At 32.2% G+C, this 13,267-nt stretch overlaps 7 protein-coding genes across 8 annotated transcripts; 3 read left to right on the forward strand and 4 right to left on the reverse strand.

The window, feature by feature from the left end:
• The first annotated feature begins 75 nt into the window (after positions 1–75).
• Positions 76–1,913, forward strand: LOC117157405 (uncharacterized). Its single transcript, XM_033335453.2, has 2 exons — positions 76–609; positions 1,710–1,913. Exons 1-2 carry the CDS (start codon positions 268–270, stop codon positions 1,887–1,889), a joined length of 522 nt encoding a protein of 173 aa, XP_033191344.1. The 5' UTR covers positions 76–267; the 3' UTR covers positions 1,890–1,913.
• A 208-nt stretch (positions 1,914–2,121) lies between these two features.
• Positions 2,122–6,418, reverse strand: Su(fu) (suppressor of fused). Its single transcript, XM_033335447.2, has 7 exons — positions 6,246–6,418; positions 5,406–5,498; positions 3,726–4,035; positions 3,377–3,612; positions 3,079–3,300; positions 2,798–3,005; positions 2,122–2,720 (listed from the first exon to the last, which is right to left on the reverse strand). Exons 1-7 carry the CDS (start codon positions 6,416–6,418, stop codon positions 2,655–2,657), a joined length of 1,308 nt encoding a protein of 435 aa, XP_033191338.1. The 3' UTR covers positions 2,122–2,654.
• A 415-nt stretch (positions 6,419–6,833) lies between these two features.
• On the forward strand, positions 6,834–7,753 carry amrt (TM2 domain-containing protein 2 amaretto). The gene is made up of 3 exons (XM_033335451.2): positions 6,834–6,976; positions 7,083–7,170; positions 7,237–7,753. Exons 1-3 carry the CDS (start codon positions 6,834–6,836, stop codon positions 7,564–7,566), a joined length of 561 nt encoding a protein of 186 aa, XP_033191342.1. The 3' UTR covers positions 7,567–7,753.
• A 136-nt stretch (positions 7,754–7,889) lies between these two features.
• LOC117157401 (eukaryotic translation initiation factor 2B subunit beta) lies at positions 7,890–8,426 on the reverse strand. The gene is made up of 2 exons (XM_033335449.2): positions 8,041–8,426; positions 7,890–7,962 (listed from the first exon to the last, which is right to left on the reverse strand). Exons 1-2 carry the CDS (start codon positions 8,424–8,426, stop codon positions 7,890–7,892), a joined length of 459 nt encoding a protein of 152 aa, XP_033191340.2.
• LOC143302407 (translation initiation factor eIF2B subunit beta-like) lies at positions 8,245–9,579 on the reverse strand. The gene is made up of 5 exons (XM_076624673.1): positions 9,463–9,579; positions 9,311–9,397; positions 8,827–9,014; positions 8,500–8,656; positions 8,245–8,435 (listed from the first exon to the last, which is right to left on the reverse strand). The coding sequence occupies exons 1-4, from the start codon at positions 9,528–9,530 to the stop codon at positions 8,598–8,600; spliced, it is 402 nt and encodes a 133-aa protein (XP_076480788.1). The 5' UTR covers positions 9,531–9,579; the 3' UTR covers positions 8,245–8,435; positions 8,500–8,597.
• Positions 9,580–9,744: 165 nt separating this feature from the next.
• On the forward strand, positions 9,745–11,064 carry LOC117157404 (protein PBDC1). Its single transcript, XM_033335452.2, has 4 exons — positions 9,745–9,886; positions 10,239–10,304; positions 10,378–10,437; positions 10,533–11,064. The coding sequence occupies exons 1-4, from the start codon at positions 9,866–9,868 to the stop codon at positions 10,890–10,892; spliced, it is 507 nt and encodes a 168-aa protein (XP_033191343.1). The 5' UTR covers positions 9,745–9,865; the 3' UTR covers positions 10,893–11,064.
• Hlc (putative ATP-dependent RNA helicase DDX56) lies at positions 11,046–13,246 on the reverse strand. 2 transcript variants are annotated; one of them, XM_033335446.2, is made up of 6 exons: positions 13,078–13,246; positions 12,466–12,909; positions 12,145–12,404; positions 11,876–12,068; positions 11,495–11,799; positions 11,046–11,428 (listed from the first exon to the last, which is right to left on the reverse strand). In XM_033335446.2, exons 1-6 carry the CDS (start codon positions 13,165–13,167, stop codon positions 11,068–11,070), a joined length of 1,653 nt encoding a protein of 550 aa, XP_033191337.1. In that variant the 5' UTR covers positions 13,168–13,246; the 3' UTR covers positions 11,046–11,067. The 2 variants fall into 2 exon arrangements, with proteins under 2 accessions (XP_033191337.1, XP_076480787.1); XM_076624672.1 differs by having other exon boundaries at positions 12,466–12,893; positions 13,078–13,227.
• Positions 13,247–13,267: the final 21 nt, after the last annotated feature.

A 13,267-nucleotide genomic window follows, 5' to 3' on the forward strand; every position in this document is an offset into this window, starting at 1 on the left:
CAGTTCGAACAAAACCAAGTTCACAGCATGTGAATTTACAATAAATCATAAAGGTTCCTTCCAATTAAGAAGATACAAGAAGAAAAACAAAAGACATGAGAAGAATTGTTCTCTGAATCTATCCGAAATCGAACGTACGAAAGTTGAACTATTCGCGATGAGTACATGGAGCATGAAATTCGTTTGGACGTGAATCGCGACGGAGAAATCGAACGGTTCTGATAGAAGCTATGTAAACGAGACAAGATCCCGGGAACAATCTCAAACATGAAAAATCGTATGTCGAACGCGTCGCAAGAATTCGTCGAGTTCTTCTCGCGCGTCGCCTGCTGGATATGGGAGACCATCGAAAAGTTATTCGACATCATTCTCGATTTCTTGGCGAGGATAATCGAGCTGATACTAGCGGTGATGAACCTGATTTTTCAGGTGATCTGTTTCCTAAGGGATCTCTGTATCGAGGCCATGCAAACATTCGCCAACGTCTTTCGAGGGATCGTTAACGTCGTTAGCAATATCAGCTGCGAAGAGGTCGAGGATTTCGTCTCTGCTTGCATCGTTGTTCTGCTTTGGATCGTCGCATTTAAACTCGTGCGGAATTTGTTGCAAGTAGGAATCTTACATATTCGTGGAATTCTTTTCGTTTATCATATTATCACTGATAACACGTTTCTTAAATTCATTTTGAAGAAGGTTTAACATTGCTACGATCGCCGAATTTTTATGTTTCAATATCGTACTCGTTTGAACAAAGAAAATGGTTCCTTTAACGTCTTAAGAACAAGTGGACGATCACGTACATTAATTGCCTAGAAATTTTTTTACAAAAACAAGATTAGGTAAAGAAAGCAGGAAGATTTTTTGTTAGATGTTTTTCTGGATAAAATGTACGCAATGTCAACAATTTTTCTACGCGAACAGGTCAAGTAATTTGCTTTGATTTTTAGAAGGAAGAAATACAACGGGGCTTTAGAACGTTAAGCGCGTTTGACGAAATACCGAGATACGTTTGTTCCGGTGTATAATGGAAGACTGTGGCACAAAAACCAGGTAATCACAACATTTACGAATTTTAATCGTAGTTTCAGTTATCCTATGTAAAATTGAAAATTCACTGTATGATCTCCAAAGTCTTAATATTATCTGGTTTTTGACCTGACAGTTTCATTACTTGTCATACGGCACTTAAAATCATTGAAACATTTAATAATAACTCTTTAAATATTTCAAAACTTTAATTACAATTTTATTAAATCACGCGAAATAAAGAATCAAAGTATCGTTGTATCAAATACACGATATTTCCTTCGTGATAGAACGAAATATTTGGTTCAAGCATTCAAATTATTCAAATAGAAGATTCCCTAACTATTTTGAGCGCCATATACTTACGATTATAATTAATATTCACATACCTGTCGGCGATGCATTGTCTTCTTTATATCTTCCATATCTATTAAATAGCCTCCTTTCCATTTCCACTGCCATTTGCTTCTTTCCGAACTTTCGTTCTGAATACGTATCATTAAAAAGTTTACACGTTCACACATCCACACGTCCACACACACGCGCGTAATTAATATACTAACCGATAATCTCGACAAATCAAAAGTTCGAGGGACGATCCATTCCGTACAACGGAATCTCCTACACTAATCAAAACTATTGTTGATTCACACGATAGTTCCAATGTCATACGTATCTCCCAGAACTCTCGAATAGCTGCGTTTCTTAAACCACGACACACGAGTTTGAACATAAACGACAATAATAAAGTAGAGAGGCTCGAGCTAGGAGTTTGTCCGGCGCAGAGGAGGACAGGGAAAAGGATAAACCGACGTAACGGCAAGCGACCTCGAACTGATCCTAAACAGGAATTCAATGATTAGAAAATAGAAGGTAAAGATTTAAAGAGGAAGAAAAATTAAATTTATTAGGTTTAATGTAAAGAGACCATGCATTAAAAATGTAGTATTTTTTTATGTCAGGAGTATTGAAAAATATAAAAACTAATTTAATGTTAAGAAATGAAATTGTTAATAATCCTTTTGTCTCACAGATTTAAAAGAGAGATGATCACGCATCTAATACGCGCAATGTATAAAATCTGTACCAAGAAAATTGTAGAAAATAAAATATATTTTCTTATAAATATTATTTCTTATATTTATCGTTGTATCGTACACTTTCCGTTTGTTCGTAAAAATTGATACAGAATCCTGACAGACATGTAAGTGCCAGAATAGTAACATTCTCTATTTACAAAACTGTTTTATACAAAATAACAATGTGTAAAGTTGTATATCGATTGAAAAATTACGCTTTGTAATTTGTATTCTATTATGTACATAATTAAATATTAATCTTTAACGACTATTATCAATTTGTAAAAGAGAGACGTAGAAAGCTTTCCCCTGTAGAACACATTCTATATATCTCATTTCGTATTATAGAAAAAATATAGTCATATCTCTTCTTTCACACATTGATAGGTAAAGTCTCATGGGTCTATCATTTGTTCGATAATCGCAATTTGATTATAAATAATTTCGCCGAAATTCGCTTCTGTAACGAAATTAGATAATACTTTGCTTACATCAATTTATCCTAATTCGGTTTTACGACATTTGTAGCAGTACAGTAAGTTAGTTTTCTCAGTCATTTACAACGGTAATAACCAGTTTATGTTCGGGCCAAGAAAATGTCTTTGGAAGTTGAATCTGAAATATATATTGAAAATAAATTATCATAAAGAGCTGGTGTTAAATTAGATTGCTATATCGATACTATTAATTACCTGATTTGGCGAATTTAGAATTTGGAACTCTTGAGCCATCTTTTCACTCAAGTCTTCTGGAAGCAAAACTTGTAACCATGGTCCCTGAACTACATATGGTTTTTCCCTAGACACTAAAGTGCCCGTAACTGAGGGAGCAACTATCGTTATTGCTGTATGAGATAATATTGATTTAAACGTGAAATGCCTTCCGTGCATAACACGACCCCTATAAAAACACATTTATGTTTAACATTCATTCAATAATAAGATTAGCTAAATAATATTACAAGGATATTTACTTTATTGCTAATGGTAACAAAGATCCGGCTTCAAGATTAAATGTCAAATGAAGACCTGGTAAAACTTTGATAAAACTTTCGTTTGGTACATTTGTATCTTGCTCACAGGGAGACAATCTTTCTGACTTAACAATTGGTTTTATATCTTCATCTTCTTCGTCTGATTCGCTTTTTGTCTCTCTATATTTCTCTGTACTTTTATCACTGTTTACTTGGACCCACCTATGAAATATAAGTTAATACAATATACATTCTGCATACTAAGTAGATCTTTTACTGCTAAATACAGGATACTTACCAACATTTTGCAGATACACCACTTAAATTAGAACCCTCCTTTTCTATACCAGTTTCTATTTTCTCTGCTATAGAGGGATCATCCTCCATAACAGAGTACATCCTTCTCATCTCAGTTACCAACCATGGTCCACAACCACGACTAGACTTTAGTAAATTTATAAGGCCTAAACCATTCCAATGCTGTGCAGCTTGTAGCTCTTCAGAAGTAACTCCTACAATTTGAGCAAATGAAACCTGTAACATTGTACATGAACCATTAAAAATATTTTATTTTAAATTTTCATGTATTTGAAAAACAAATCAACTGAACAATTTTACTCAAAAGTAATTTCAAATAATAAACTTACATCACCATGTGGCGTAGATATGGATGCTGGTAACTGTGGATCCCTGCCCATTAGAATTTGTGTGATGCGCCCACTGCCATTGTCTAAAGGTGCATGCCATGAAACATGGTCTCCAGGTAACAACATGTTACCAGAATTAAAAACATATTTTGCTAACTGTTGCATCACATTTGCTGGCCAAGTGGGAGGAGTCATCTCGTTCCTTTCCCTGACTAATCTAAATGTTAGCTCAAATCCAAAGCCACTTGGACGACCTGGACCACTTTTTGGATGTATCCGCCCATCTCCATGCAGATCTGATAAACCAAAACTTTAACAAAAAAAAAAGAACATTTCTTACTCCAACATCAATAAACATTATTGTTCTGTAGAAAAAGAAAAGATAATTAAAATAAGGTTTAAACCGAAAAATGACAATAGAATTTTCAAGGACTTTTGGCAGGACCAAAATAACTCTAAACTTAATCTCAAAACATATACTAGATTTAGTGAATGGTGGAACGTATTTAGATAGAAGGCAAACGGAAAAGAGAAGACGTGCGGATCTATTTCCGGCGCGTCGCGCTTCAAATGACTTTATCTTCCTGTACCCTATGCTTTCTATATATAGAAAAAGAGAGAACTATTGGAACAGCTGCTCCAGACTGAAGAAGGAAGGGTCACCCATAGAAAATGAAAAAAAATGAATGGGCGCCCTTTCGCAGTAGACCATTCGTCATTCGGCGCTTAGTTTTTAATGAGGAATTCCTGAAGCGGGCATTCATTTATCTTTCGACAACGCGAGTTATATATCTGTCTATATAAAAGTCATATTTCGGTAGTTTTAACTCAATACAAAATTTAAGTTTCTAATAAATAGATATTTCGGATAGATCTCTAATATAAAAACATAATACAAGATATTCTTCAAATTTCTATAGTGTCCTATGTAATAGAAGACAGTAAAAGCCGAAGTTAGTAGGTTGTAACTACTCCAAAATGCTCGTGCCTAGCTTTAATGTACCAGAACCGTAAATGTAATCCCCGAATGACAGGAATGGATGACACATACACGTGTCATCGAGAATGTGTCGGAAAAATAACATGAGCCCATATTAAACAGAGGCACACTCCTACTACTCAACAACGTGGCACTAACGAATACCCGACTTCCCGTTTTTTTCTAACACTTCGATTCTTCCTTCTTTACCAGACCACTGGAAAAAAATGTGACTTGTCTCTTTTGAATAAACGATGCGCCGCAGTGTCACTTTAACGATCGCGTGCGCAGCGGAAGAAATCGTTGACAGATCATCATAAAAATTTTATACTTCAGGCTTACTCGAAATATAACCAATAAATGCAAACTGTAGATTTTCATGTTAACTCATATGTTTGAGAATATAATTAAAAGAAATAAAACCGCGGTAGAAAGTGTTTTGCTTGTCAAGTATTATAGAAAGCACTATACTTTGGGTATTTTACATATTTTTTTGTGCAACTTCTCAATTTTCAATCTCCTATAGGTGCATAAAAATCCGCAGCCTAGTAATAATTTATAATTTATCTTTTTATGCTTTTAAAATATAATGATATTCTTCTGCTTGTTGATTACTTGTATTAATTACATGTTTATTGAAAAGTGTATTTTGGATGAATGGATAAGTGTTTCGAAATAATATGTAGAATGGTGAAACTCACCTAATATAGTGCCAATGTGGTGGTATTCCCAATTCCGGGCAGCCAGAATTTTCGTACATGCTTATGTAGTCGAGAGGATCCGGACCTCCCAACCTAGGTAAAGGTGCACAGAAAATCTCAGTTATTTCGTTTTACATCCGGTTAAATGTACGTACGGCTAAGGGTGGCTAAATATAAATCGTCTTCCCTTCTTGTGCAAGAGTTCCATACCCAAACTCGATAGGAACCACCTTTCTGATAAAGTATTTTACAATTTTGTATCGATCGAGAAATTCAAAGATTCGCGATAAAATAAATAAACCCAATTGAATGTAAGATAAGAATATTAATTTTAACAAATAATAATTTTATATCGTAGAATATTACACGTATAATCTTGCAAATAAATAAGAAGTAAAGACTACTTTCTAATATTTACTGTTGCAGTAATTTGTTTCTAGAAATATTAAATATTTATGTCATATTTTTCATTTGTATTATTCCGACCAATTATGCAATCCTAATACAGGTTTATGAAGAAAAACTATTGTAATAAAGCATCTAAGTACTAAAAGTAAATAATATTTAAGAATGAGCACAAAAATAAAGCAATAATTTTTAATACATTTGCATTATAGCCCATGAGAAACGCGTCGTACATTAATTCCAGTACATTTTTAATATACTATACCATAAAGAGCTGAACTACAATACCTAATATATTATAAATACAAATAATAACACCGCAACGCATTTCTTCTCTCGTTCTGTCATAAACACTGAACATGAAATTTAAACCTTCCACGTTAGTACCGCTAGAAAACCACTTTTTATTGGCAGATTAAATCGAAGAATTCTTACCAGTATTTTACAACTGCAGTGACAGTGAGCGGATTGCTTTGGTCCGGATAGATCTCTTTACAAAGATTGTGCAAAGCATCAAGACCTAGAGCTCGTGTTGTCGGTGCCTGAGTGGGTTGTCCCGGTGGAAAACTTCGACAATATTCTTCTCTTTCACGCATATTTCCGTACATATACACAAATTTCCAACTACGAAATGTACTGCTTCGAAAATATTATGAATACACGACACACGATCACTTTGTTTATTGTGGTACAACCACTATGTGCACCTTCCACCGAGCAAAAAACATACGTCTCTGATTCCTGACAAAACTAAATTCTTTCAGAGCGGACGACCAAATGATTCCAAAATCACTGTACGTCTTTAAAAGTCACTATAGGCAACAGGGGAAAACAACAGGAAACACAAGCGTGTTTCTATTGGTTCATTCCGATCGAGACATAATAACTTCAATCCAATAGAATAATTCTATGACACAAATACATATGCTATCCAACACGAGTTATACGGTTGAAGGTGTCTTTATCGGTGTGTTCTGGTAAACTTTGAACAGAAGTGCATTTAAACATGTCAAACTCGGCAAGATGAGGTTACGATATTCGGTTTTATTTTTACTTTGTCTCTTGTGGGATTTACGAATATGCTCGGGAACTATGTCAGTAAATAATACCACAGACTTCCAGCAAGAGTACAGACCCGAAGGTCCATTGGTAATGTGCAAATTTCTGTGAGTATTTACTGAGTACTCGCTGGCAGTTATTTATTTGCTAACAAAGAATTAATTCTATTTCGCTAAATTTTTCATTTGTATTGTACGAATATATGTTTTTCAGGCCAAAAGAATTTATAGAATGTGAAGAGCCGATTGATCATAAAGGTAATAAAACTGCCAAAGATGAAACTGGATTTGGTTGTGTAAAGGTAATATTACATAGACACATAGAGCTATTATACATATCAGTGGCTTAGTAGACGTTTTCTTTCTAGTTTGGAGGTTCCAAGTATGAAGATGTTGAAAAAACTAAAGTGTCATGTACTGTATTACCATATATTGAGTGTTATGGACCCAGAACATTTAATCGGGAAGGAGTTCCTTGTATAAAATATAGCGACCATTATTTTACTACTACTTTACTATATAGTATTCTGTTAGGTTTCTTGGGTATGGATCGGTTTTGTTTAGGACAAACTGGTACTGCTGTTGGCAAATTATTGACATTGGGAGGAGTGGGTGTATGGTGGGTTTTTGATGTAATTCTGTTAGTCACAGGTTCTTTACAACCTGAAGATGGCAGTAATTGGAATCCTTACGTATAACATACCAAACAGAAGAAACAAATTCCAAATCTGCAAAATAAAATCAAGTGTTTTGTATGCTATCCTTTTTAAATAAATATTCAATAATTTCGAATTTACGAAATTACTGAGATACTTTTTGTAAAGATGAATTTATATTTACTTGTATATATATCTTAATGTGTAAATAAATATTCCTGTTAGAAAAGTTGCTTTTAAATATCTATGGTTCCTATCCCATTTTTTTTTATTAAAAGCATTAACTTGGGAAGAATTTAACAATTATTTCAAAAAAGCGCTTGGTTACAAATATACATGTATAAATATGTTTCTACACTTATCTATTATAATTCATAATCATCTGGGTGGTACAGTTCACTAAGCAATCTGTAAACATATGATGGTGCATTTCCACCCCTGAAAAAGATAAAAATATATTATTACATAATTAACTTGCACATAAAAAATTAAAACCTTTAACATTGTTGTCCTTACGAGTTTGAAATAAATAATGTAACTAATTCTGGGGGCACATAATCAAAAACTGGATTATACACATGAATTCTTTCTAACAAAGATGCATTTGCACCATCAATTACACCTTGCAATGGTGAATCATGTTTGTTAAAACCATCTTGTTCATGAGAGTAAAGATAGAGTGGCGAGAGTTTATACAGCGGTAGTAAAACCATTACTGGGACAGAATAATGTTTTGCAGCTTGAGCAACTGTATGTGAACCTGAAATAGCTCTCAATCCTCCATTTGCCATGACAGAATGTGTACCAATTATTACTTTATTCACTCGAGACATCATTGCAAAAATTGCTACGTCTGATATTAAAGTAGTTTTGATTTTTGCCTTTGACAGATTTACTGCCATTTCATGACCCTATTAATGATCAAAATATGTTTAGTTAGATTTGTACAAAATTTGTAATATAACACATACATACACTTAATGACGGCCCTCCTTCAGCTACTATAACTTCGAAAGCTCTTGTTTTAGCTGCTCTATTAAAAAATTCCTCCACTAATGTAGATTTACCTATTGTCATAATAATTTCGTTAGAATGAATGTGTTCAGAAGCTTGCTGTGTAATATTTTCTGCACTAAAAGAGAAACAAACAAAGTATAATACTGTATAAAACATAGTTCCTTATAATTTCATTGTTCATTAGAACTAACCAGGTTTCTAACTCAACTTCAAATTCATTAATATGTTCTATGATAGCTGATTTTAAAGAAGGTATAGAAATGTTAAAATCAACTTCCTGATCACCTTCAGCAGTGAGAATTTTATGTAGGGATTCTTGTGTATCTGTTTCATCAGTATTATTTTTTAATTCGGAAGTATATTCTTCTCTAATTATTTGTAATATTCTACGGACCATATTTCCAATAGAGAATTCAAGGGGAATAGCTTTCACTAAATACTTTCCATTTTTTGTAATTATATTGATTAAATTCCTTTTAAAAAATAAAATATATACACATATATATAAGTAATTTGCTTTTGTTGTATTCTTAACTTTTGTAGGATCATATATACCTAAGAAGACACACAAATAAAGCACTATAAAATAATAAAATCCTTTATCATTTTAAGTCAAAAAGTTCAGTCGAAGTTAAATCTATTATTTTTAATAAAAATACTGACTATCAGTAACTGGAGTGCTAATCATATTAAATATTGACATCTCTTTATTTAGTGTTTCTTAGATTTACATAAAGTTATATTGAATAGAAAGAAATATAATTCCTACTCAGCAGTAGTCCATTCTGCATTATTTATGATATCTTTCAGAACCAATATAGTAGCCACTACGATATTATGTGTACCATTGACATCGCTGAAATACAAAATATGGTGAAATTTCGCTCTACTCGAGGTTAGACTACTTTATTAAATCCTCACCCATAATGAATATCATTTATTAAATTTAACACTCCTTCGTTAATATCCCCGTCTTCCGTGTTAACCATTTTAACCAAAAGCTATTCGAAATTTTTTTCTCGTAAATATTATTCCTTTCTAGAAAAACAGTATGAAGGATCTGAACATTTTTTCTATCAATATCATTTAAATTATATCGATAATATCAACATGCCAACCGTCACTACTAGTAAACTGAAATAATGATTGGTTCTTGGTTTTGCTTTCCTTCTCATTTGGCTCTGTTGCGTTGCACGTGTATTTAACCGCGTGACATGTGCACTACACGTTCGATTTTCGATTTCCAACATTTAATTTTGTTATAAATACTTCGAGGAATATTTGATAATTTATTTGCTACAGTTTATTTTTTGGTCATTACGGCATGGCTCACATTGGGAACGTCGTAAGTATGATAAACCTAGTAATGTACAAATTTTTTTTTCATATGAAAATGATCCTTAACCTATGTATGTCTTTCGATATAAATATTACTGTAAATTTGATTACAATTGTAAAAATGAAAAAATCCTTGTCTCGAATTTAAGATATGTTATTTGTTGATTACTTTATATCACTGTAACAAAATCTTCTAAACTTGCAAAGTTATTCTAATATTTAATTACTATTTTTTTTTTGGTATATGACTAAATTTTATTTTGATATATTATGTATTATATACCAATATATATATATATATATATATATATATATATATATATATTTATTAATTTAGAGCAAATTATTTTGATTTTAAGACTGCAGATCAATTAATAGCTGGCAGTAGTGTATTGTCTAGGCCTGCAGAAGAATTTGATAATGATGTAAGTTACAAATAAACAACAAGAAATAATGGAATTTATGAAGGTAATAATCACCATAATTCCCTTTTTCTAGCCCTCTGTAGAAGCAATGTGGGCAATGAAAGCCATGGAACATGCTGAAGTTTATTTTAATGTAAAATAAATTTTAATATAATTGACTTAATTCTATATAACAAGAAGCAAAAGAATCAGAAATTTTTAATTTTTAATTTGATATTTCTATTTTAGATTTTATGTTCAGTTGATCCTAAATTTTTGAAACTTACACCTCATGATGAACAAATATATAAAACCTTTCGTGATGCTTTTTCTGATCTCAAAGTAGATAAAATAAATGAAGATGAATTAAAATCACCTGAAGGAAAGATGAAATGGAGACCATTCTGTGAACAATTTAAGGGACTTGTTGAAGATTATAGTTTTGGTACATTGTTAAGAGCAGACTGCGAAGGAGATTACTCAGAAGAAAACAGTATACTCACAACTAGAATACAATTTTATGCCATTGAACTTGCCAGAAATAGAGAAGGATTCAATGATGGTATTAGACAAAAGTACAAACCAAAGCAGGCTACAGAAAAATCATAAATTGATAATTATAATATTCTGATATTATGTGTTAATTACTTGGATAGCGTGTAATTTTTCATCTACAATTTTTTATAACTTGAATATATAAGATACTACAAAATGTTATTTATAATAAGCAGTGTCATGAAATAAATGAGTTTAAGAAAAATATATTATTATCAGTATAAAACTTTTATTTCATATTTTTTATTTGTAAACTAACTAAAGGATTTGATGCACGTGCTTGATACTTTAATTGTGTAGCAGTAGGTTTAGATGCTGCGGCTTCTCTATTGAACTTTCTCTTTCTGTTAGTACCAACAAGCCTTTTCAAAGTTGGTGGAACTATATACTCTGGTACATCCTTCAGGTGTGATTGTAATTTTACAGTATGCAATGCTTTGTCTTGTCTCAATGATTGTAGATCTTTCGGATTATCTTCAAAATAGCTTTTTAATTTTTGACAATTAAGTACCTCTTGTTTTATCTCCTTCAGGCGAGCTTCTCGAACAGCAATTCTCGTTACTGCTTTCCAGGCATCTTTTGCTCGATATCTGAAAACAAATATTTATGAAGTCAAATGTGCAACGTGCTTAAAATAAAACTTTTATCTAACATACCGAAAACCTTCGACCTCTTCTAGCTTGAATTGATACGTCTTAAATAATGTATCACGATTATAACAATGTTTTAATTCGCTTTCAACTTGTTCAAGAAGCGGTCTTTCTCTTATCGATACAAAACTTAATGCCGTTCCTTGGTTTTTACCTCGAGCCGTACGTCCGGCTCTATGAATGTAAGAATTTACATCTTGAGGAAAATCGAAATTAATTACATTGGACACAAACTGAAAATCAATACCACGCGCAACACCGGATTCTTTGTCCTTCTTTCGTCTTCCTCTTTTAACTTTTATTATATGAGGCTGTCAGAAATAAAAATTAGAATTCTATACTAGTTTACACGTACACATAAATTGTATATAAACATATAATATTTACTTCTTCTAAAGATTTTTCATCTGATGCTATTATAATGTCATATGTTCCAGAGTTAAATTGAGTGACTGCTCTACATCTTGAAACTGCTGGCAACTCAGAGTTTAAAACACAAGTTGGTATACCAAATTGTTCTAGAAACAACTTTAGCTTATAACATCTATCTACTGTATTTACAAATATTATAGTCTTTCCTCTAAAAAAATAAATAAAATTTTTTATTAATAAATTACAAGTTTCTTCAATTATACTATTCAGTCTCATGGATTTACCGAACTAAATGTAACTTTAATAAAGCATATAAAATAGCAGCTTTATCATTTTCTTCTGCTGCAAGACTATAATGTGATAATTGCGATAACGGAGCTAGTGGTGGCTCTTCTAATTTTAAGATTGCTGGATTACGAAGTACCAACTTTTTAAGCGTTACCACATCCTCTGATAATGTTGCAGAGGCTAAAGCTGCTTGGTATACTATAGGTAAATAATTCAATAAACTTCTTATTTCATCCTCATACCCAAATGAAAATACCTGAAATATAATGATAAAATTGTTATGTACACAAATAAGTAATTGGATTAAGATTGCTTACCAAATCAGCTTCATCAATTATTAATGTTTCAAGAGATTGTTTCAATTTCATATTATTTGCTTTTAAATGTTGTAATAGTCTACTTGGAGTACCAACAACAATATCAGGTTTTTCTGCTAATAATGGTTTCTGTGCACTAAGATCTAATTGTGGACTGACATCAATAACTTTTACTTCTCTGCTACATTTTACTGTTAAGCAAATTATGACATCATGTATTTGTTTACATAACTCTTTACTCGGAGCTACGATAAGCCCTTTAATTTCTTGTTTGTTTTGCATTCGTTTATTCGATAAAATTTTTTGTATAAGTGGTATAGTAAATGCAGCAGTTTTTCCAGATCCTGTGCGAGCTCGGATTAAGATATCTTTTCCCTCCATCATTAATGGTATAGCTTTCTCTTGTATCAACGTAGGTTCCGCCCAACCTAATTTCGAGATAGCCTAAGATATTTAATTTTATACGTAAATGAACAATTACGAATGGGAAATTAATTTTAGGAAACAAAAATATGAACTATGTAATGATATAATAATTTATAGTAAACAATTACTTGTACGTTGGAAATATAACCTCTTTTTTAGGGATGATAAAAATGTAGGATATCTTACCTTTAAAATTCTGTCGTCTAGTTCTAATTCATGAAAATTTTTTGGTTTAGTTTCATTCTCATCATCCACTTCCATTTCGTTCGATGCCATAATGAACAAAAATATGCTTTTCAAATTAAAAAGCACGTGGCAATATGTCAGTACAACTTGAACTGTTTACTTCTATCGACTTCCATTAACGAGTGGCGCC

The sequence above is a fragment of the Bombus vancouverensis genome, chromosome 15 (assembly GCF_051014615.1).
Source record: "Bombus vancouverensis nearcticus chromosome 15, iyBomVanc1_principal, whole genome shotgun sequence".
Lineage (NCBI taxonomy): Eukaryota > Metazoa > Arthropoda > Insecta > Hymenoptera > Apidae > Bombus > Bombus vancouverensis.

Bases quoted from the DNA above. Each gene is read 5' to 3' on its own strand.
- LOC117157405 (XM_033335453.2), top strand. From the start codon at position 268: ATGAAAAATCGTATGTCGAACGCGTCGCAAGAATTCGTCGAGTTCTTC. The intron at 610-1,709 runs GTAGGAATCTTA...CGTATCTCCCAG, and splicing joins TCGTGCGGAATTTGTTGCAA to AACTCTCGAATAGCTGCGTT.
- amrt (XM_033335451.2), top strand. From the start codon at position 6,834: ATGAGGTTACGATATTCGGTTTTATTTTTACTTTGTCTCTTGTGGGAT. The intron at 6,977-7,082 runs GTGAGTATTTAC...TATGTTTTTCAG, and splicing joins TTGGTAATGTGCAAATTTCT to GCCAAAAGAATTTATAGAAT. The intron at 7,171-7,236 runs GTAATATTACAT...TTTTCTTTCTAG, and splicing joins CTGGATTTGGTTGTGTAAAG to TTTGGAGGTTCCAAGTATGA.
- LOC117157401 (XM_033335449.2), bottom strand. From the start codon at position 8,426: ATGGCAGTAAATCTGTCAAAGGCAAAAATCAAAACTACTTTAATATCA. The intron at 7,963-8,040 runs GTAAGGACAACA...TATCTTTTTCAG, and splicing joins ACATTATTTATTTCAAACTC to GGGTGGAAATGCACCATCAT.
- LOC143302407 (XM_076624673.1), bottom strand. From the start codon at position 9,530: ATGGTTAACACGGAAGACGGGGATATTAACGAAGGAGTGTTAAATTTA. The intron at 9,398-9,462 runs GTGAGGATTTAA...TTTGTATTTCAG, and splicing joins ATAAATGATATTCATTATGG to CGATGTCAATGGTACACATA. The intron at 9,015-9,310 runs GTAGGAATTATA...ATTTTTTAAAAG, and splicing joins GCAGAATGGACTACTGCTGA to GAATTTAATCAATATAATTA.
- LOC117157404 (XM_033335452.2), top strand. From the start codon at position 9,866: ATGGCTCACATTGGGAACGTC. The intron at 10,305-10,377 runs GTAAGTTACAAA...CCCTTTTTCTAG, and splicing joins CAGAAGAATTTGATAATGAT to CCCTCTGTAGAAGCAATGTG. The intron at 10,438-10,532 runs GTAAAATAAATT...TTTCTATTTTAG, and splicing joins ATGCTGAAGTTTATTTTAAT to ATTTTATGTTCAGTTGATCC.
- Hlc (XM_033335446.2), bottom strand. From the start codon at position 13,167: ATGGCATCGAACGAAATGGAAGTGGATGATGAGAATGAAACTAAACCA. The intron at 12,069-12,144 runs GTAAATCCATGA...TTATTTTTTTAG, and splicing joins TTAAAGTTACATTTAGTTCG to AGGAAAGACTATAATATTTG. The intron at 11,800-11,875 runs GTAAATATTATA...TATTTCTGACAG, and splicing joins ATGAAAAATCTTTAGAAGAA to CCTCATATAATAAAAGTTAA.